Source organism: Lutra lutra, chromosome 14, assembly GCF_902655055.1.
Source record: "Lutra lutra chromosome 14, mLutLut1.2, whole genome shotgun sequence".
Classification (NCBI taxonomy): domain Eukaryota; kingdom Metazoa; phylum Chordata; class Mammalia; order Carnivora; family Mustelidae; genus Lutra; species Lutra lutra.
Window position 1 is genome coordinate 57,136,343 of NC_062291.1, and position 21,985 is coordinate 57,158,327.

A 21,985-nucleotide genomic window follows, 5' to 3' on the forward strand; every position below is an offset into this window, starting at 1 on the left:
GGGGAGTGCCCTCGGAAGGAGTAAGGCAGCATGAGTTACATGTGTGGAGTTTAAGAAACAAAACAAACGAAGGAAAAAAGAGACAAATGAAAAAAACAGCCTTAACTCTCGAGAAGAAACTTGTGGTTACCGGAGGGGGGGTTGGGGGAGGGGTGACACTGGTGACGGGGATTCAGAGCACACTTATCCTGAGGAGAACTGAGTCATGTACAGAATCACTGAATTGCTACATTGTACTATAACAGGGCATGTTAACTGCACTGGAAACAGACAGAATGTCTTAACAACAACAACGACAAGGGACAGACTGAGCTGGGGCCTGACCGGTGAGCATGGCAGGGCACAGTGAGACTTCTGTTGTGGAGCGGTGACACGGCTTTCAGGAGTCGAAGTGGGAGCAGAGCAGGAGCTAGGTGATGTTGGCGCAGATGACCTGGCTTCCCTGGAAGCCCAGATGACAAGGGCCGCCCGGCTGGCCACGGACCGGTGAGTGCTGGTTGTAGCCACCCTGGGACAGGGGGACAGTGGAAATGGAGAGCAGTGAATGGGTTTGTGACTTCCTGTGGAGCTAGAGACAGTCAGATTTGACAGCGGAGCAAAATGTGCAGAAGGAAGCTGACTCCCCGGTTTGGGGCTCGACTCACAGAGGGCACGGGCCCCTGTGTGTTCAGGCAGGTGATACTGGGAAAATGGATGTGGGGCGCAGGGATCCAGGCCTGAGGAGACCAGACCGAGCAAGACCCACATGGCCGGTGTTTCACGGGACTTTCAGGTCCCAAGACTCCACAGGAACGCCTCCACTAACATCCTGGTGTCTGGATATCATGGAGACAACAGTTCAGACAGGTCTGTGTTTAACCCCTTAGCTGCCATTATGGAAACTTTGTGGTCTTAGGCAAGTAAAGTAACTTCTTCCAGTCTCAGTCTCAATCTGTAAAGTGGGGCTAATAAGGTTTACAATGACCAGGCTAGTGAAATCAGTACAACTGGAACAGAATGTGCCTCTAACCTCACTTGGTAGGCGTTGACTCCCACCTGGACCAGAGAGCTGCACCGAGGGACTCTAGCTCATGGTCCATGCCCCCTCTGGCTAGGCTGTCTATGGTGGGTAAGGCCAGTGAGGTCCTTTTTGACTCTGTTAAAATTGTCAACATCCACTGACCATCATCCCTCCTTCTAATTGTTCCTTTAGGAGAATTGCTAAGACCTCTAGTCGGTAGTACACTGGCCAAGTGTCCAGGCCAGTTGTGGTTCTTGGGTCACAGGCATTCAATGGACTGTGATTAACTTAAGAAGAAGGGGGCTTTATTGGCTGGGTAGAGCAGAGCTCACAGAAAGAAGAGAAGCCAGGGAAGCAGGCTCTGGGAAGGCGGAGCGAGGTTGCTCCTCAGGCTTCCACAGTAGAGACCCTCCACCGTCTTCTCAGGATTTCTTCCCAAGGAAAATGAGCTCCAACACATCTCAGCCCTTTTGCCCCTTGATCAAAACTTCAATTCCAGGAAGATGATCTGATTGGTCTGGCTTGGGTCATGTGCCCCAGGAGGCCACTCCCTCCCACTGAGACTAGGTGGTTGGTTCGGCCAAAGGAGCATGGCACCATCACTCAAAACATGAGGGAATGGGTGAGATGAGTGGTCTCTCCTCCTCTGGCAGTGTTAGGCCTGGGAATTATCTTCTCAGAAACTGTAGAAGGCATGTCCTTTTGTGGGTAAGAGATCGTGGCCACCGAAGCTGAGATGCTCTCATCATTTGTATCCTGCCACCATTTACATTTGTACAATCACATAGAATGGTTTGTCAGGCAATAACTGGTTGGTTTAAAAACCTGGAACATTCTGAATGATAAATGACCTTACTCTTGATTCTTTAAAATCTGTATCTAAAACATCAGTAAGGAAATAGCGATGAAGTAAAATGTTAAAACACACAGAAAGATTCTGGTCATGTCTCTATCTATGAATGTCACATGTAAGAGTCATTAGTGTGGCCCACCAGATACTTCTATTTCATCTCATTCTTGACTCCCAGTTGAGAGTAGCCGTACGGGCTGCTCTGGCCAAGGACACGGGAATGGAAGCGACGTGTCCTTGCTGGCAGTGGTCAACGACAGTGCGTGATCTGTCAGTTTCCCTCGGCCAGAGAAATCATCAAAGCTCCAGGTAGCAGCGGCCCCATCACCCCATCCTGACCAAGGGTAATGTTGAAGAGCTTCCAGATGCCAGAAATGCACATATAGTAAGAACAAGAAGTCAGCCTTTCCCATGTAATTCCTGATATCTGGGCGTTGCTTTTGATGCAGCCTGAGCTACCTTACCCTGACTAATCCATCAAGCATTCATACCCCTGTCCCATGGGGGATTATCCTTGAGGTACTGGTGACAGCAAGAAAGAAAGTCCTAAAACCTTGACCCCCCACACACAGCACAAAACAGTTGCAAAAGAGTTCTGCATTTAGATTGTTTTGCATTAAGATCAAGTTGAGTGGGATGCCTGGGTGGCTCAGTCGGTTAAGCCTCTCCCTTTGGCTCAGGTCATGATCCCGGGGTCCTGGGATCGAGTCCCACATTGGGCTCTCTGCTCAGCTGGGAGCTTGCTTCTCCCTCTGCTGCCCCACCCCCACCTGCTCGTGCTCGCTCTCGTTGTCGCTCTCTCTCCCTCTCTGACAAATAAATAAATAAAATCTTAAAAAAAAAAAAAAGACCAAGCTGAGTGTTTAAAAAAAAAAAACATACACAGTTCCTTATCACCATTCCCTGATAGGAACCACAAAATCCTAAACACACCCCCAAGTTCTCCTCAACTGGTCAACCTGAGAAGACTGTCCTTGATTCGATGGAACTTCTGTCCTTGGGTTAAAAATGAGCCTGTATCACAGGAAATAAGTGAGATACAGATTTGGTGTGTTTGACGAGGACTTCTGCCAAGGACTACTTATAAGGGTCCTCCTTGGGGGATAACGAAGTGCCCCAGGATTCCACGAGCTGGTGTCATGACCAGCCCTAGGCCTGAGTGGGGCATAGGAGTGGCTGCCAGAGCCAAGAAAAAGAGAGAGAGAGAGCGAGCGCCAAATTGTAGGAGGTCTGACCTTTAGTTTTAGATGCCAGCTGTGGTCCTCAGGCACAGAGGCAGGTAGAGATGAGTAGAAAGAGGTGCTGAGGGACAAATGGGTGGAGTCTACTACCTCAAGCTTGGTCACCATAGCAACCAGTCCACAACAAGCGTGCTGTCAGATTTCCAACTTGCTTGGATTCAAGAAAGGGCATGACTTTGAAACCATCTTTAGCTTTGCTCATGACTTTCTGGGTCCAATAGGAAGCTCTGTTCTGGACCAGGCACTGGGTACGCACCAGAGAGTAGAAAACCAATGAGAAGATGACCCCTTTTTCTATCCTCAAGTCTGGTGGCTTTAGAGGAAGTTATCGCCAAGAGGACCACTCTTGTCTGAACTAGTGATACAAACCCAGGACACATCCATAAATCCACATTCTTTAATGAAACAATTCTTTCTAGACAGATATGTTAGCTCCTCTCCACTTTCTCTTTGAAACTAACATTTCATGAAATGCAAAATTAAACAAAATAAAAAGTACAACATATTTATAGATAGCACTCTAAACAGTTTTTCTTTTTTAAAAAGAAACCTTTTAGGCATTTGAGATTATTTTTCAGAAGTCCGGTCTACCAAGGAAACTTGAAAAACAAGGAAGCTGAAGCCAAGGGAACATTTGTTCAAAAACTGAACAACAATACGGCAAGTTATTTGAGACTCTTCGATTGGACCAGATCAGTGGCAAATCCCAGCGAGAATTCTCTAGTTACTAAGGTTTTACAAACAGTTTATACAGGCTGAGGGTTTCATGAGTAAGACAAAACTTAAGGAAAATGGTTTCAGAGTGAATCAATGCTCAGGCTCCTCATGTCCGTTTGGAGAAACCCCACAAGCTAACGTTAGTTCCAGACCCTCACCCTGCCCTGGGATTCAGGCTCTAGCTTCTGCCAGACCAGATCACACCAGAACTGGACCAGGCCGATGACCTGGACTCCAAGTATTTCATCAGGTCACCAAGGTAATTCTGTGAACGTGACATCCCCAAGGCCTAGCACCCAATTACAGGACAAAGCGGGTTGGTACAAGGTCCCCTGAGAGGACCTTCAGCAGGGGGCCTGGGTTTTCCTGCCGAGGGGACCTTCTGTTCCCAAGCCAGGGCATCAGTCCCCGAGTGAGCTTCCCGGGGAGCGGGCTGGCTGGCCCAGGCTGAATCAGGGCTTGTCTTGTCTGATGTCACTCGCAGAAGGCCTCACTAAAGGTTTTCATAAGCGTCCCATTGTTTCAAGCTGGCCAAGTTCGGTGTTTTTGAAAATATCCCTACTACAGAGATAAAAATAAGTACCATTGTTTCACGAGAGTGGCCAACCTTGAGGCAGAGCCAACTCCGTTTCTGACTCTGTCCCACTTTTCCATAGAATTTGTTGATTTTATTCAGATGTCTAAAATGTTGGAACGACAGGATTCTTCTGTCGCTGGAGCAAGACCTCTCGTAGCCACCTTATGTATTCTGGTTTCAGCTTCAATGTGGGCAGATATGATGAGACAAAGTAAAACCTCAGAAAATACAATACTCTGAGAGCTGGGATCCACCTTAGAGGGCAGGTTGGACCACAAGGCAAGGGGCTCCCGCGGCTGAGCCCGAGTGCCCCTGGGGCAGGGCCTGGGAGGTGTCTGGATGTGAGAACACGGACTGAATCTCCATCCAGGGCCCAGAGAGGGACTGGGGAACGCAATGCATAAAACGCAGGGCTGCTCCAGGAGGGCCCGCACGGTGAAGCTACGGTCAGCGGGTCGGCACTGGTCACACTGCGTCGATTAAGGCTCTGACAGCTGGTACTTTACATACATACATATATACACACATATATTATTATTAATAATAATACTTTGAATTTTTCTCTGTTTTAAGGAAAAAAATATTTCCATGCATTTCTTCTACCTTTCTATTATCCTTTGTTTTACTCCCAGCCATCATTTTAATTAGACAGAGTCCTCTGAGGGCACATTCTGATCTTCAAAAAATATAACTTTTAAGCTTTCACAAATACTTTGTTTACAATGACGTCGTATCATCCCAGAGGAATTCTGGTGCTTGGGAGCTATCTCAGATCTCACACGGGAAACACTCTCGTGTGCTGTCCTGTGCTCAATACCAACCCCACAGGACTTAGAGTTATGTAAACATTATTTAAAAATTATTCCAACATAAATACTCTTTTAAAGCTAACATACCACAGCTTTTAGCTCATAATGCCCATAGATGCCTTAATGAAATGCCATTCAAAACTACCTCACTGTTTAAAAGTACATGTGGAGGTTCTAAAATTATGTAAACAACATGCTCTACACTTCCTCTAGAACAAGTGCCAAGTGTGGTGAATTCTGATTGCAAGCTGGGGGTCGAGTACCAGTTGGCCTGAGCGAAGTTACCAACGCAGTCCGCAGCCTGACTGGTGACAGGAAGTTAGTCTCAGGTTGACTGTTCCCACAGATGATGCATGAGTCCTACATGACTTACAATTCCGTTTTCAACAGTGTTCGCCCCACGGGGACCTGAACTCGTCCCTCATGGGCTGTCTTTGCACATCTTGCAAATGCAGTTTGAATCAGTTGTCTAGAAGTCAAGGTCAACCACAGCAAGTGTCTCCAACGCTGGAGGAGGAAATGGTCTTCCAAGTCCATGGAATCCCAAGCAGAGGTGGCGGTCTTCTGAAGTCAGCCAGGAGGGGTGTCAGGAGAAGCCAGGATGTTTTCTTCTCAGCACACTGGGGAGTCTCACCAGCAGATATGTTGTTAGAGTTCACAGTGGCTGCTTTAGCCTCCCAAGGAGGAAGCCCGAAATGGCAAGGAGAGCCAATGACCCAGAGGGAAGGCTTGAGGTCTACCAGTGTGGTGAAAGTGACGATCACACTCCAGCTCCCTCTGCGCACTGCCTCCCTCAAGTTCTTTTCCAGGCCTGAGATCCGTATTCTCAGGTTTCCTGGTTGACATGTCCCTGGCAGACAGAAAGTGAAAGTCTCCAGCCAAAGCTGTGAGTCACAAATCAGCCATGGCCCAGCATTTATCCTCACTGCTCAGTGTGGACAGAAGACAGCCTGAGTCTCCAGGACACAGTCACATTGCCTGGCACCTGGCAAAGCATGTCCAGAAATAGAGGCGTGACCAACGCAAGGGCAGGCATCTTGCCCCACAGGAGAAAGGGACAGGAGAATGAGTATGACCAGGCATAGCTTGAGTGGCAGGTGATTTCAAAACCTTAATCTTCTCTCAAAGTCCATGATTGATAACATTATAACCCCAAAGAAACATCTTCCCTCCTTCTTCTTGGCTGAACCTTACCAGATACATACTTCCAAGACTAGATTTTGAGTTCTTGTTTGAGAAGAAAACAAGAAACAAAAACAAAAACAAAAACACAACTCTACATTGGTTTAGGGCAGATTCACAAGGTGCTATTGTCATAAAACACATTCTCAGTTCCCGTCTTTCATGAACATTGACGTCATTTCTTCATGTGCAGGGCATCCTGGAACTTGGTGCTAGTGTATCGGGCATGAAAGCCTTTCTTGTTGATGGTGTCATCTGTGTGGAACTGAATCATCAGAGAATCTCCTGCAGAGTAGATCTCTTCCAGTGGCTGAGGAGAGGGCAGAAGAGAACCAGGGGGACATCAGGTCAGTTGGCTGTGGCTGGAGTTTTAAATACGGAGGATGAGACAGAGGTTACATGAGAACACAGGCAGGTCTGTGCTGCCACAGGGCATCATCCCAGGTACCAGAGACTCTGAAAGGCACTGACACAAGCTCCTTTTCAAAGGAAAACATTGCCTTTTCTGCTCCAGAGAAGAGCTCCCCAGGCCCTATGATTTCAAAGACAGTCCTAGACCCACAGCTTATATGGACTCTATGGGTTATGAAGGGCACAGATGGGCTGGGGACTATTCCGACCGCTTTCAGATCTTACCTCATAAAAACCTGACCAGGGGGGTGTTATCTCCATTTTACACTTATGAAAACTGAAACTCGAGATCACACAGCTAATCAGGACCCCAGCTCAGGTCTTTCTGACCGTGAGGTCACTCCTGGGATAGATCTCCCAGCAGACCAAACACCAAAGCCCATGCTTGCGGCCCAGAACCTGTCCAGGAGTGAAATACGGCACGGAGCCTCTGTATTTGTCACAGAGGTGTCACCAAGGGCTCAACGAAGGGGAGCCAGGCTCTGAGGCTGCTGTCTTCCAGGGCGCAGTGGGACCTAAATGGGCTTCCCACACAACTCACTGGTTGGGACTCTCCAAAGTTTTCTTCTGCACGTAGGCCCCACAGTCTTTGAAAGACTTTATCAAAGGCATGGCGTTGGTCAGGTCACACTTTATCATCCTTTCTTTTCAGGAAGGCGAGGGAAGATGATGGGAAATTATTCAGAGACCTATATAAACGCCATTTTGAGGTTTGGATCAGCACGAGAGGCACTCTTGACTCCAAAATGAGCTGATGTAAATTCAGCTGACAGCAGAGAAGCTTGTGCAAACAGCCCCGGAGGCCAAGACAAGGAGAGGACAGGGGCCCAGTGGGAGCGGCGCCCCCTGTGGCTCAGGCAGAGCCTGACCGGGACCCCATACCAGCCGGTTCACACACTTGCCCCAGGTGCCAGCTTCTAAGTGAGGTGCAGGGAAACAGTGACCAACCCAGGACTGCCCTGTCGGGGGTAGGGGGCTGAGGAGAGAGGTGACAATGAGAAAAATGATGAGGACCCGGAGCCCAAGTGTGTGTTTCCAGTAGGACTCATCATTCCCTCAGGCATTTGGATTGCCTGGGGAGAGACTTGTGAAGACATGAGATATACAAAAGCATGACTTAAAACAAGTTTAAAAGCCTCAAAGCCCAATCAAAATGGAGGTGGGGGAGGATAGGGAGCCCTTTGCAAACATGGGAGGAAAAACCTCAAGGAAGGCGCTCTGACAGGGCCTGCATCAGTCAGGGACCCTCCTGATGGGCTCCCAGGTTACTCCCCACCTTCTCTCTGGACCCCTTTCCCCTTCCCCAATTCGCTCCAGCAGCAGGGGCCGCCCCCTGCCCCCCCCCCACCCCGGTCTCGCACCCGGGGTGTCTCAGGCACCCTGTGCACTCACCCCAGAGCCGCAGAAGCGGCCGAGCCTGGGCGCGGTGCTGTCGTAGCCGTCATAGGCCTCCATGTAGTCGTACCCACAGTCGGCCTCCTCCTCCACCTCAAAGGTCTGGAAGATCAGCTCGACGCCATAGCCGTCCTCCGCCACGATCACCCAGTCGCAGCGGGCATGGCTCGGGTAGTTGTTGTCCCCAAACTGGGCGTGGGAATACAGCTCTTTGGTCTGCACTTCGGCCTTCAGCCTGCCCCCGCACTCTGGAGCAGAGAGACAGCCGCCCCGTCCCCTTGGCACAGAGACCCGTGGGCCACCCCCGCCCGCTTCCCGGCCCGGGCCTTCTCTCTTCAACCCTGATGCTAGCCCGCTTTCTCTAGGGGACCTTGCGTGTGCCCTGTAGGAAAGTCTGGCAGGTTTCCTCATCCCATTTTACAGAGGCGTAAACAGAGGCCGATAGGTCTGAGTTTTAGGGCTTGCTGGGTGGGGTGTTGGGGGGCGGGGTCCAAATTGGCCCTTCGCAGCCAAGGTCCTATGTTGCTGGATTGGGTCACATAAGGCCTCTGGGGAATTCCTGAGCAAGCTACTGAAAAAAACTGGCTGGTTGGATCTCTACCACCTAATTACCTGGAAGTTCTAGAAGCACCAGGGGGATCTTGACCCCAGCGGCTTACTGTAATTTTAACTGCTGCCAACAGAGGGCACCCAAAGCACATCAGAACCACCAGTCACTCTCAAATCCAGAAACCTCAGATTAGACATTAATTTGCTCCAGCATCTGACAGTGGTGAGAATAGACTGACTTTGAGGCTCCTGGGGGTGTCACGAGTGAGGTGAGCCTCACACTTTGGGCTTGTATTCTGCAATGCTGGCTATAACTAAGACTATAAACTCTGGTTGGCCTGGGTCCCACACTATCTTGTCTAGGCCACTAGAGGCCACATAAAAGAAACGGATAAAGGAGAGTGAGCACCAATTAGAAAGTGGCAGAAATTCTGAAGGCAAGTTCCTCCACTCCCTGTCCTCAATGTGCTCCACTCCTCCAAGGGTTCGAGCTCCCCATGGTGTGGCTTCTGTGTGGTCCAGTCCTGCCTGACTGCCGACTCTCAACCCCACATGCTCTTGCTAAGAATTGCCTCCAGGTCTGAGTTGTCTTTGGGAAATTTCGAGTCCCTGAGATGTGACATGTTAAGTGGAAGGAAAATAATGGGTAGTAGAAACATTTTCCATTTTCCAAAACTTAGGAGATGACAGGGGCTGCTCTCTGCCCCTCAGCTCCCAGACTTTGGGATTTCAGGGACCAGCAAGCTTACAAATATGTTTTGGAAAGAGGATGGGAGGGAGGGCGGGAGGGCGAGAGGAAAGAAGTGTGCCCCAACAAAGGGTTGCCCACTTTAAATGTTGATTAAGGACATTCAAAGAAAACAACTCTTCCCCCTACAGTTTCACTGTTACAGGGACATGTGACGGCGCACCTCCCACCCCCTAGCATCAGCAGGAAAGGTGTTTGTCTCCCTGCATCGGTGGCCATCTAGGCCTAGCCCGTGGGCCTAAGCGGGCTGTACCTGTGCTGTGAGTCGCCTGGAAGCCTTTCCTCTGCACAGACGCATCTGAATAGAACCTGAGAAACAGGCTGCTGCCTGAAGCCACCACAGGGTCCGGTTTCTTGCTGCCGCAGAAGCGGCCAAGGACGGGGGCCCGGCTGTCAGGCCCGTCGTACAGCTCCAGGTGGTCATAAGCACATTCTTGGTGCTGCTCGATCTCAAACTCGTTAAATGTCTGGGGATGGAAGAGCAGAAGGGAAGCAGGAGCCTGGCGCTCAGCCAGGGCAAGGGCCACCTCACCAGGGGCTGGGAGAGGACGGGGTGCATGGGACACTCTCTTCTGGTTCCCCAAAAACCCTATGAGGTAATCACAGGAGCTACTGCTGCTTGAGCACTTCGCAGCTGAGATGGCCGGGCTTCTCTGTCCCATCACAAGGATCCTTCTCACTTAATGGGGACAGCAGCAAAGATCAGGTACTCCCTCTGGGTCAGGAGCTGTTTAAAGTGCTTTACAAATATAACCATATCATCCTCACATCCCTGTGCTGTGTCTACCTCTATCATCCCCACTTTACAGATGAGGAAACTGAGGTCAGAGCAGTCAGGTGACTTGCCCAAGGTCACCCACTGGTAGGGCTGGAGGTCCAGCTGCAGAGTCTCCGCCCTCCACCTTTGTGCTGTGCTGTGCAATCCTTCAGTACAAATGATGGAACAAGGCTGTATGAAATGTACACTGTTCCTAGTCTATATCCTCATAGTGGCTGGCATTTGAGGAGTTTTTCCTGTGCCAAATATTCATGAGCATTTTCTCACTTAATTCTGGGACTAAGAGGGAGAGTTAGTATTAGACCCAACGTGCAGAAGGGGAAAACTGAGTCTTAGAGAAATATCTTGCCCAAGAGTATTGCTCCAAGCTAGAGGAGGCAGGAACTGGACTTAGTCCCCAGCCAGCCTGATTCCAGCCCACAATTCTAACCTTCACCAGGCTATATTGCCCACCTCCTCCCTGTCCCCCAAAGCTGGCCAGGGGAGCCCCTCCATTCTAGGCCATACACCAAACTTCACAACTCCAAATGCAGAGCTTCTTAGGGATCGGGCAGCTGAATGACTGATGGCCTGCCCACAGCTGCCAGGAGGATGGGACAAGTGAGAGGTGACAGGGTCAGACGAAGGCTTGAACCAAAGGACAGAGCAGGAAGAGAAGACATTAGTGGGGGGTGAGGGGAGTCTGAATTCATAAAAGAGTTGCTGGAGAGACAGGACAGGGCTGTTGGTAGAGAGGGATCATTAGCAGTGTGGGCTTTCACAGGAATGACAAACAGTAGAAACAGGCAAAGCTCTTCACACCTTATAGAAGGGGAGCTGGGATTGGGGGTGGTATAGACACAGTGGGCAGAAGCAGGAGGGGAGACCAGCAGCATCAGGGTGGGTGATGCAATGGGAGGGACACCCATGGGACACCCTGTTGCTGCCCCCCCCTTACAGTGAAACACCAGCTTTTTGGGAAGTATTCAATTCACATATTCTGGTAGCAAAAGAACATGATCAAGATATCCACCATGCACTTCCCAAGGAAGTTTTTTTTAAAAAAACTAGCACATATACGTATGAACGTCATATAAATTTGGCCTAACTCTGGCCCCAGTGATCAATTGTCTTAGTTCCTTAGCACTGTAAAGAAGGGGAAGACGTTGGGCAGCTACAAAAACCTTGAGGCGCTGGGACAGAAGCCCTGTTTCCCACTGCACAGGCTGCGCGTTCCCACCTCCAGGGGGCGCCATTCCCCCGCCGAAGCCGGAGCTGTATGTTGCCATTGCGAACCTTCTCCAGCAGAGGGCAGGTTGGGGGGCGCACGACACCAGCGCACTCTGTGGGGGTTCCCCAACCCCCCAGATTCAAAGCGGTTCTCACACCCAGGAAAGCCACCGACAGCACTTCCCACATGGGCAGCCGTGCATATGAGGTGCCTGCTGTGAGCACACTGTGGTCACGGGCTCCGCCTTCGCCACCGCTCGCTGCCCAGGGCCTGGCACAGACAGACCCCAGCACCAGCGCTCTATTGTGGGCGCCCATTGACCCACCTGTCCTCCGCACCGCCCTCACCCGCCAGTAAACACCCTGGCAAGTCCCCTGGCCATCGTCTGCTTATTATCACGTTCTCCTCTGTTCCCTTCCATTCTCCCTGCATTTTTGGCCCATACTTCAGAGGAACATCCATATGCTTTCTGGAGAGCTTGCAAATCGCCAGAGTCAGAAGAACCAGTTAGAAACCGTCTGTCTAGGGTTGACCTCCTCTGGCTGGCGAGAGGGTTTGCTTTATACTCCAGGATCCGGAGCCTCTGGGGGCTGAGAAACGAGACTTGGACCAGAGACTCAGTTCTCCTCTGAAATAACCGAGCACAGTGTGCGCACCGACAATGGTATGCACGAGAGACTTTAATTTTTTAATTCAAGAGAGAATACGTATGAGTAACCTAACCTCCCATTGTTGATTTTTTAAAAATGTAAGTTATAGAGGAAGATGGATGATAAGAGTCCATTCAAGAAGTCTGGGCAAGAAAAAGGATATATATTTTTCCCATGCTTGTACATAATTATTGTATTTGCCTAGGAAATGTCTGGTAGAATTTACCAAAAAAGTTCAGAGAGTTCATTTCTGAAGTGGGCATGGGGGGTCTAGAAGATTTTGAGTTCCACTTTCCAATGTTCTGTACTGTTTACTTTTTTTTAACCTTGAGAATGTATTGTTCCGTCAAAAATTACAGCTGGAGGGGTGCCTGGGTGGCTCAGTGGGTTAAAGCCTCTGCCTTCGGCTCAGGTCATGGTCCTGGGGTCCTGGGATCGAGCCCCGCGTCGGGCTCTCTGCTCAGCAGGGAGCCTGCTCCCCCCCCCCCCCCCGCCTCCCTCTCTACCTACTTGTGATCTCTGTCTGCCAAATAAATAAATAAAAATCTTAAAAAAAAAAAATTACAGCTGGAAACAACTGAACGTCAGCTCTTTCAATCTGTGCAGGGAACGCCCCCTCCAACCAGTACCACTTCGAATAGGTGCTATTTAGAGAGATTTCCTTGCCCCCCTCCCCCCTGAACGCTGTGCAGCGGCCCCACGAGGAAGGCTTCATCAGCAACACCATTTTCCAGATAATGAAACCAAGTCCTGGAAGGGTTGAATTTCAACTTTCTCAAGTTTCAGAGCCCGGAAGAGGCAGAGCAGAGATGCAACCCTACCTCTCCCCCTCCACCCCCACCCCCCGTGGGTCTGAAACCAAAGTCCGTGTTGCCCGTCAACTATGAAAATGACTCACAAGTTTCACACGGTGGCCCGCGGTGGAAGAGATGTTCCAGGTACACTCCCTCCGGCTGGGGTACTTGTCGGGCCAGTTGGGGCTTGCCAGGGTCCCCTCCGCACTGCTGATCCTGTGGGCACAGCCAGCTGGAGGGGGTGCGGAGACACATGCAGAGAGAAGCAGGTCACTGGTGGGCAGCCCCAGAGGCCCTCCGGGGGGAGCCTCCGTCTTTCATTCGTGATGGGGTCATTATCAAATGTGGGGGCAGGGGTCAGCCTGAGTCAAGTGTCCTCTGGCTAGAGAGTTTATTTGGATTTGCTGCCTTCCTGGAGGCGCTCCAGTGGCCCGTTTTCCCCACTATTCCTATTCATGTCATGGTTATCCTTGGAAAGAGGGTAGGTAGTGGTTGAGACCACAGGCACTGGGGTCAAATGGACTTGGGTGCATCGCCTGCAAGCCGTGGGACTTGGGCACTTACCTAAGTCTCGGTGTGCTTATTTGTAAAAGGGGTACCCACGTCGTAGGGGGATATGTGGACTAAATGAGACAATGCATGTAAAAGGCTTAGCAAGTGCCAACAGAGGCCTTCCTCCCACGTATATTTGTTGTAGATTTTTGAAGCAGCTTCGTTTGAAGGCCAGAGATGTTGCCTTGGCTATGGTGCTGTTAGCAAAGAGGGTTCCCATGACTTGCTCAGTGTGCAGTGTCTCGGTCAACCGCTAGAAGGTGTGCTGGGCACGACGCTAAGCATTTTGAATGCATTCCCTTATCTGCTCCTTAACACTTTGCAAATGAGAAAATAACTTTAGAGATGGAGAGTGACTCGCTGGTAAGGGGTGGGAATGGGACTTGAACTCGGGCCCGCCTTTGGTATAAAGGACAGGAAACAGAGGGAGCTTAGGGCCTCATCAGCCCCATCACCTTCACCACATCCCAACGCTGCCCTGCGGCTGCAGGATGAGGTGCCAGCGCCAGGGCCAGCGCCAGCGGGGGCAGTGGAGGGTTGGTCAGGGGGAGGAGGAAGGGGAGGGGGTAGGCAGCAGCTGAAGGGAGGTTCCTGCTCATCGCTGCCTCGGCCCTGCAGCTACACAGAGGACAAATGCCAACAGGGGCAGGGGCTCAGCGTCTGGGACATTTGCTGCTATACCCCTGTCCCACTCCTGGAGGAGCCCATAGGAAGGCAGCCAGTGTTTGGATGGCGGGACCTTAGTCCCTCCTGGCCTCCCCCACGCCACAGGGGGCAAGCCTTATACCAACCCACGACCACCCATGTCTATGTCACAGGGCTGGGGTTGGAGGGTGGCTGCACCCTGCTTCTGAAGCTGTCTCAGCTCATTCTGTAACACCCCAGGCTGGCCTGACCGTATGTTGTGCACCCCTATCAGATCTCCTACCTTGGAAAGGCTTATCCCAGATCGGGGGGCCTGAAGTCTTTACTACTTCCCTCCCAACCTCCTCCTCTGCAGGGCACTATACTGGGGCCAAGACCTTAGAGGCCTGTGTGCTTATCAGAGATGCTCAAACTCCCTTCACAAGGTAAGGTGAGAACAGAGGGAGGCTCTTTCCAGAATGACTGGACATTCAAAGGCATCTGGCCTTGAACTCCCAGTGGTAAATGAGACAGGAAGCAATCTTTTTAGAATTCTATTTTACTATTAGAGCTGTGTATGAGAACAAATATAATGAAATAGATGGTTGATATTTATTGACATGTCAGGGTCTCTATAGGTGCCCAAGTTGTCTGAAATTCTTTGTAGGCATGCTTTCATCTACTCCTCACACACCTTTAAGAAGAGGGTCTGTTTAGTCCCTTTTAAACAGAAGAAATGGAAGCTCAGAGAGGTTAAAGAACCTGCCCAAGGTCACACAGCCGGTAAGTAGCAGAGTCAGGATTTAACCCTAGGTAGTCTGATTCTGGAGCCTGGGGGTGTACCCGCTTTGTAACATTAACCCCAGGAGGGTGCCTGAGGGCACCGAAGCCTGCGGAAGGAGGGAGCTGCCCTGGGGAAAACCACGCTTTGGGAGGAGGGAAAGCAGAGAAGGACCCCTCGCTCACACTCTCACACACGTACTCTCTGGAGGCCAAGGTCAGCCTGGCCTCCCAGGTGCGGTGCGGCCTCACCTTCCTTGCAGTCGTGCCCGTTCTCATGGAGCCGGTACCCATTCCTGCAGCGGCACAGGTAGCTCCCAGACGTGTTGACACACTCGTGCTGGCACCCGCCGTTGTCCTTGGCACACTCGTCCTTGTCTGTGGAGAGCGACAGGCTCTCAGGGCAATCCCCTCGTACCTTGGAGCTCCACTCAAAGGTAGCCTCCACCAGGGAGGCTCCCCAATTGCCCAGGGGTGGGCGGGGGCAGCATCTGGTAGGTGGTCCTTGGTCCTGCTGTGTGCTGAATTCCCCGTATCCTAAAACACTTGAACAAACCTCTATGTCCTTTAATCCTGCTGCCTGCCCTGACAAGGAGCTCCTTAAAGGGGAGGCTAATATTAAGAATAGTCCTAGGAACAATAATACAAGTAACTGCTGTGAATTGAATATTTATGAGATGGGCACTCCCCGAAGCAGTTTCATATAACATCTAAGTCTGTTCTCATACAACCTGAGGAGCCAGGTGACTCTGTCCCCATTTTACAGATAAGGAGACTGAGGCTGAGGACACTAAAGTGCTCAGGGCCACTCAATGATTGAGCAGCCTGCGTGACCCGGAAGCCTGGGCTCCTTCTCCCTGACCCCATGCCCCCTCTGGCCTGTGGAGGAGGGAAGCATGTGGGCCCCAGGCAAGACGGCCCAACACCGGTCCTGCTCCACCGCTCCCAGGTCTTGTGCCCTTGGGTCGTTCTTGACTTCTGTGCCTCAGTTGCCTCACCTGTAAAATGGAGTCAGTATGTGTCCTCACCTCATAGGGCTGTTGGGAGGAGGAACTGAATTGGTATGGGGGCTTAAAACGGAGTCCAGCTCAGAGTAAGCATTAGCTTATATTTGCTCTACTGTCCCAGCTCAAGTCCTAGCTGTTGTTGTCACTGCGGTTTTTGTAGCTCAAGCCAGCTCCTTCTGGCGACAACCAAGCACAGGCCTCCCTCCCCAGCCCTCGACACTGGGATCACTCCGGGGCTCACTGGCGTCTCCCCGCCCTCGCCATACCTGGTGATAATGTGTCACCGAACACTGTGTGCTTTAGTTTCATGAGGACAACAAAGACTTCTTAAAGAATAAGGAGGTGAAGCCCACCCAGCACTTAAGCACAGGGACCACAAGCTAGTTAGAGGCCAGGAAGGACTGTGCTGAGAGGAGTAGGTGGGTGCCCCAGAGGCTGAGAGCCTGCCCAGACCTGTCCCCTGCAGCCCGTGACCTCGCCTCCAGACCCGCACACCTGAGAAGAAGTGGGCTCTGAAGCCGCGCTTGGAGACTGTGTTGTCTGACTTGAACTCCACACGCATGTTGTTGCTCTGGGAGGTGATGACCTCCGGCATCTCAGAGCCACAGAACTTGCCGTGCAGCCTGGCATCAGGGGACAGGCCGCTGCGGACCTCCACAAAGTCATACTTGCAGACCTACAAGACAGCGTGGTAGGGAGCCCTCCGGTACTCCCATGGCTCCAGCCCAGACTCCCTACAGGACCCCTTCCTGACAGCCACACCCTCCGCCAGTCCGGGGGAGCATCCTGTCAACTCCTACTGGGATCCCTCTGGCCCAAGGTGTAGACATGGGGCACTCACGCCGAGCACTCTGGGGGTGGGGGGGCTCTACCTGGGCCTTGGCTGACTTGCTAATCCCACAACCACTGCCCAAGGGAGGGGAGAGGCCATTCCTACTATCCCGGTCCCCAGCTGCATCTCATCCCGGCTGTTCCCCTCAGCTGAACACTAACCCGCAGACTCCAACCTTGAGGGGACATACTTGTCATGACCACCTCCCATCCCCAACGCCTGCCTCCTTTGCTCTGGTCCTGCTTCTCCTTGGATTCAGCCCCCGACTGTAGGAAGCAACCTCCCTGCCCGCCGAGCCCCTCACGGCTTTGCAGCCCCGAGCCACCGCCCGACACAGTCAGCTAGAGCGCAGGAGCATACGTCATTGCCTTCCAGCTCAAACACTTCAAACTGAAGGGAGATCCTGTACTGGGCAGGGGCCACCACCTGCCAGACGCAGTTCTTGTTGGTGGGGTACTCCTTCGGCCACCCCGGGCTGGTGATGGTCCCGTTCAGCTTGGTAATAAAACCACCACAGGCCACTGCACGGGAGAAACAAGAGGAAAATTCATTTGGTTTTAGTTCCAAGCGACTGCGATTTCCCCCAAGCAGCGATGAGCCCTGCTGTTCTTTAATAAAAATAAAATTAAAAAAAAAGTTTGATAACCTGAACTGATTAATCCAGCATCTTTCCCTCTAGTCTGTTTCCACGGAGGATCTGGAGGGATGACGCTGAGGACAAGTCTTTGCCACTTTGTGAAAGGATGACCATGCTTCTGTGCTTACCGGTCACTCAGTGGCAGAGATGGGGACCAAGTGACTTGGACCAAAGGTGACTGAGGAATGTTTGCAGGAAGCTACGCACCTCACCTGCTTCTGTGAGCAAGCAGCGTCACGCCGGTGGGCAAGGGAGATGGATACCATCCCCGTAGAGACGGAATGAGTGAAATGGGCTATTAGTTGCATCCCTTGAAAGTGCCTGCAGTTTTCCTTTTGCTTTTATTTTTTATCTGAATAATCGTGTGAATGTTTCACGGCCGCAGAAACTAGACTGTGGCTCCGGCTGCCGTGTCTGGGGTGGAATTCTTATAATCTGGGCAGCCCTCTCACATTGGTGACCCGATGGGGTTGTTCTTCCTTCCAAGAGCCAGGGGCATCCCCCACCATGGATCCCATCAGCTTGCCCCCAGCCCACAGCCCCCTCACCTCCCCACGTCTCCTGAGACTTGTTCCTGACCCCTTCCCATTCTAGCCACGCAGGTCCAACACCAACCTTCACAGGTCTTCTTGTCGGCAGCCAGCTCGTAGCCAGGATCACAGGAGCACTTGTAGCTGCCCAGAGTGTTCACACAGCCCTGCTCACACCCGCCGTGATCTGGCCAGGAACACTCGTCCACTTCTGTTGGAGAGGAAGGGGACCCGACTAGATCGTCACCAAGCCGCCTGGTCTGCTCCCCATCCCATTCCCCATCGCAGGGTCCCCGGAAAATGTCCTCTGAGAACAACAACAGCTTTTGGTGACCCCCTCCCCAGGAGCCTCACGTCAATGTCTCAGAAACCAGAAGCAGCTCTAGCCAACACAGAAGTCTTGAGAACAGAAGAGTAACTTGTTAGCCAGAAGCAGGGCCCCTCTGGAGGAGATCAGGCCTGGATGATTTTGTTCTTTGAAGGGTTCAGTCAGGGAATACAGTGTGATTTTTAAAAAATCCCACACCAAAAACGTCATCAGTTTTAATGCCATGGAACTGGGATTTTCCCCAAATATGGAATTTCGTAGAGACATTAAGCGAAGGGTAAGAACAAAGGGGCACATTTCTAGATGAAGATGTAGAAGTATTTTCTAGAGATAGAACCAGAACTTGTGATTTAGTATTTTAGAAATAATCTGAAACAGTGTGCTCAGGGAGAACTTCAAGGTTACAGAAAATGCTGAGCTCTTAGGTTAGCCAGAACTCCCAGGAGAAAGTACAGTAAGGGGCCACAGTGAGACTGAGTTAGCAGGGGACTTGGACGGGATTCAGCACTGACAAGTAGGTAGTGATATGTTGGGGGGCAATTGAAAACAGCAGGTGGGATGCCAGGAGAGTCGTCCGGAGAAGGAACCCGGGTCACTGGAGAATCTGCCCAGAAATGTCAGTCCGTGCATCCCTGGAGGAAAGAAAAATCCAGGCCATGGGCATCTCCAAGAAGAGGATCAGAAATAAAAGGAGAAACTAATCATTTTCAGTTGCCAAGCTTGGGTGCATCTACCCCTAAGAGGAGACACTGTGGCCTCACCAAGCCAGAGAGCGGAGCAAAGGGACAACAAAACCCTGAGGTATCTTCCAAAATAAGACAAAACCGAAAAAGCCCGATGTGGGAGGAAGAAAGGGAAGGGGTGGCATTGGTTCCTAACAGCACAGAAGGAATACAGCGAGCACAGGGTTGGCCACAAAATCTTCAAAAGCCCACATTACACATAAAATGAGAGAAATCAGGACATCTTAGAGTTGGTGAAGTCCAGGAAAGACCCCCCCAGTCCTACCCTTATGCCATGACCCTTTTATTAATATTTCTTATGGATGGCTTTGCAGACCCTGCTTGAAATCACTGAGAGCTAGGACTCTCCCTGCTTTCCAAAAGTATTTCTCATCCTTTGAAATGTGAATTGTCAAAATTCTGGCCCCTTGCAATGTCCACCCCACTGGTCCTGCAGCACAAGCAAACCCTGCAACCAGGCTGGTTCCCTCTGCACTGCTCTTTCCTCACTCAAACAGACCCATTTCCTTCCAGCCTTCCTCATCTACGGGGCACAACACACTCGTCTACCTACTCACTCTTCACTGGGTAAAGAACGGCCTGTGAATGTCCCATCGTGACACACAGTGGGCAGTAAACTTGGGTGATTCTAAGAGTGATGTGTTGTTGGGCTCAGCCAAAGCTTAAATGAACTGGCCAGTAGGGGAACTGAGTGTAGGAGACATGCTCTAGGCAGGGGGTTGAACTTGTCCATGGCCTCAAATAAATGTAAATATGAAGTATGCTAAAATAGTAACAATCCTCCGATTACTTATTGCTTTACAAGAGGCAAAGTGCTTTCTTTGGCATTTGCTAGAAAGAATAGGAGGAGGGAGAATCAATAGGGTGAGCCAGACAGACCTCGGTTGGATCCATACTGGATCATGCCCCCAACAGATTGGATGATTTAATCTCTCTGAGCCTTCTTCCTGCTTTAAAATTAGAATAGTATCTGCTTTTAGCATGGTCGGAGCTGAAAATGACATCCAGTACACAACAGATCTCACTACAGAAAACAGTGGGGCTGCTTTCAAAATCCCGGTGGGTGGAGAGACACAATGATGAGGGCAGTGAAAGGGATAGGGTTACCTGGGCATACCTGAATCAGGTGAGAGCAGAATAGTACAGGCCTGAGGAGGGGAGAGGGACAAGGCAGAAACAGAAAGAAGGACAGTGTGTCAAAGATGGGCCAGTGGAGAAAAAAAAGAGATGGGCAGAAAGGCAGCACAGCAGAGTGAAGAAACTGGCAGGTGGGTGCAGGGGGAGGGTAGAAAAGGATGATGGGAAAAGCCCATCAAAATACACCAAGATAAACACGGATCAAGTCAGGGCCCAGAGGGAGACTCTGATGCCAGAAGGCCATATGGCTATGGGAAGGACACACGATTGTCATAGGTAAGAAAGGGAAGACCACAGATGAACAAGTGTCCAGGGGCCATCTTAACCCATGTGCGGGGAGAGAGGATGGTAGATTGGTTTTGGGACTAAGGCAATGGGAATATAGTTCCTCCAGGGAACTAGAAGGGTAGGATGTTTGTTTGCCCCAGGAAGGTGGGCGAAAGCTGTAGAGTCACATCTGAGCTTCCCCCAGCAAAAGCAGTGGCATGTTTGGCCATTTTCAACCCTACTTCAACTTGGATGGATGGCGTGGAAGTGTACCAGGGGACCTGCTCTCAGTGGGAGCCTGGGTATCCTTGGAATCACCTCCACACTGTGATGAAGCGACACCTGTTCCAAGCCCACAGATTCATGCTTGCTCTGGGCCACAATGGTCAAAGCCAAGCCTCCTAGAAAAATCTGGGAGATGGTGAGGGGTAGGAGAAAAAGCAGAAAGGTAGGGCTCAGTCTTACCGCGTCATAGCTCTGTCTTCTCTGCCTTCTTCAAGTGGTATTAGTAAAAAAAAGAACCATTCCGTGTTTAGATAATGAGATGGCTCGGGTAAGATGGCAACAATTGTTTGCAGAGAGAGAGAGTTAAGGAATGAGAAGGCAGGACACATCCCTAAGCTTTTGAAGAAACACCTGAAGGAAGCCGGTCCCCCTTGTCAACACCCCATGGGGGTCCGCTGGCACTGGGACAGAGGAGTGTGGGGGTCAGTGTGGAAATCATGCGACCAAAATGGCCAACCCTCGAATGCCGCCATCTCCTAAAGTAAGCAGAGTCGAGCTCTGCCTGCTACCAGGCCAGCGGGCTCTGAGAGAGACTGCCATCTGGCACCGGGAGGGGCGTGAGGAGGCCAACTGGCACGGTGGCCAGTGCCATGAGCCAGCTGGGCTCCGGGCAGAGCCTCCTGCCAACTGGCACCAAGGCAAGACTTTCTTTCGCTTGGTCCAACTCTTCTGCGTGGACTTTGTGGTTCCTCTTCCAGTTTCTTTCATGGGAGAAGTCCTGACACACGCCCTGGGCACTGTGTGTTCCCAGGACAGCCTACCGATGGCTTTTCTGGAAAAAGACTGGGCAGAGGAGGCTGGCTGTGTCCAGTCCTGAGGCCTGTACTGACCAACGTGATCGCCCTCAGCCCGTGTGGCTGTCCAGCACTCGCAATGCAGCTTGTCCAATTTCAGGTGCACTGGCAGTGTAAAAAGGCACCAGATTTCCAAGACGTAGAATGAAGAAGCCCATAAAATATGCCACTAAGGTTGTGTATATGAATTACTATTAAAATGACAGTCTTGTGTGTGATGTTAAATTATCATAAAATTGATATATTGGGTTAAATAAGATACATTCAAATAATTCCACCTGTTTCTTTTGGTGGGGAGGGGGAAGGGTGGCTGCTAGACAGTTGGAAATGACATCGGGGGATCACCTTTGTGACGCCTCCTATTTCTGCGGGACAGCACTGCTCTAAAGTGCGGTCTCGCCTCATTCCTCCTCCTGGGAACCCGGAAAAGGAGGCGGAGAAATCAGCAGGAAGCCCAACCCACAAGTGAGGAACCTGAGCCTCATTTACTCTTTCATGTATTCATTCCCGGTGCAGGGAGTACCTACTGAGCCCGGCGTGGGCCAGGCACTGGGAGCA

The 21,985-nt window shown here is 51.2% G+C and overlaps 1 protein-coding gene across 1 annotated transcript in view; it reads right to left on the bottom strand.

Annotated features, from left to right (window-relative positions):
- Positions 1-3,514: 3,514 nt before the first annotated feature.
- Positions 3,515-21,985, bottom strand: part of TLL2 (tolloid like 2) — a 118,410-nt gene continuing 99,939 nt past the window's right edge. Inside the window, exons 14-21 of the mRNA XM_047703544.1 lie at positions 17,959-18,084; positions 17,067-17,227; positions 16,370-16,550; positions 15,120-15,245; positions 13,016-13,143; positions 9,733-9,946; positions 8,180-8,430; positions 3,515-6,686 (exon numbers count right to left, since the gene is read on the bottom strand). Coding sequence (XP_047559500.1) covers positions 6,552-6,686; positions 8,180-8,430; positions 9,733-9,946; positions 13,016-13,143; positions 15,120-15,245; positions 16,370-16,550; positions 17,067-17,227; positions 17,959-18,084 — 1,322 coding nt within the window. The 3' untranslated portion in view covers positions 3,515-6,551. The remainder of the gene's footprint in view (positions 6,687-8,179; positions 8,431-9,732; positions 9,947-13,015; positions 13,144-15,119; positions 15,246-16,369; positions 16,551-17,066; positions 17,228-17,958; positions 18,085-21,985) is intronic.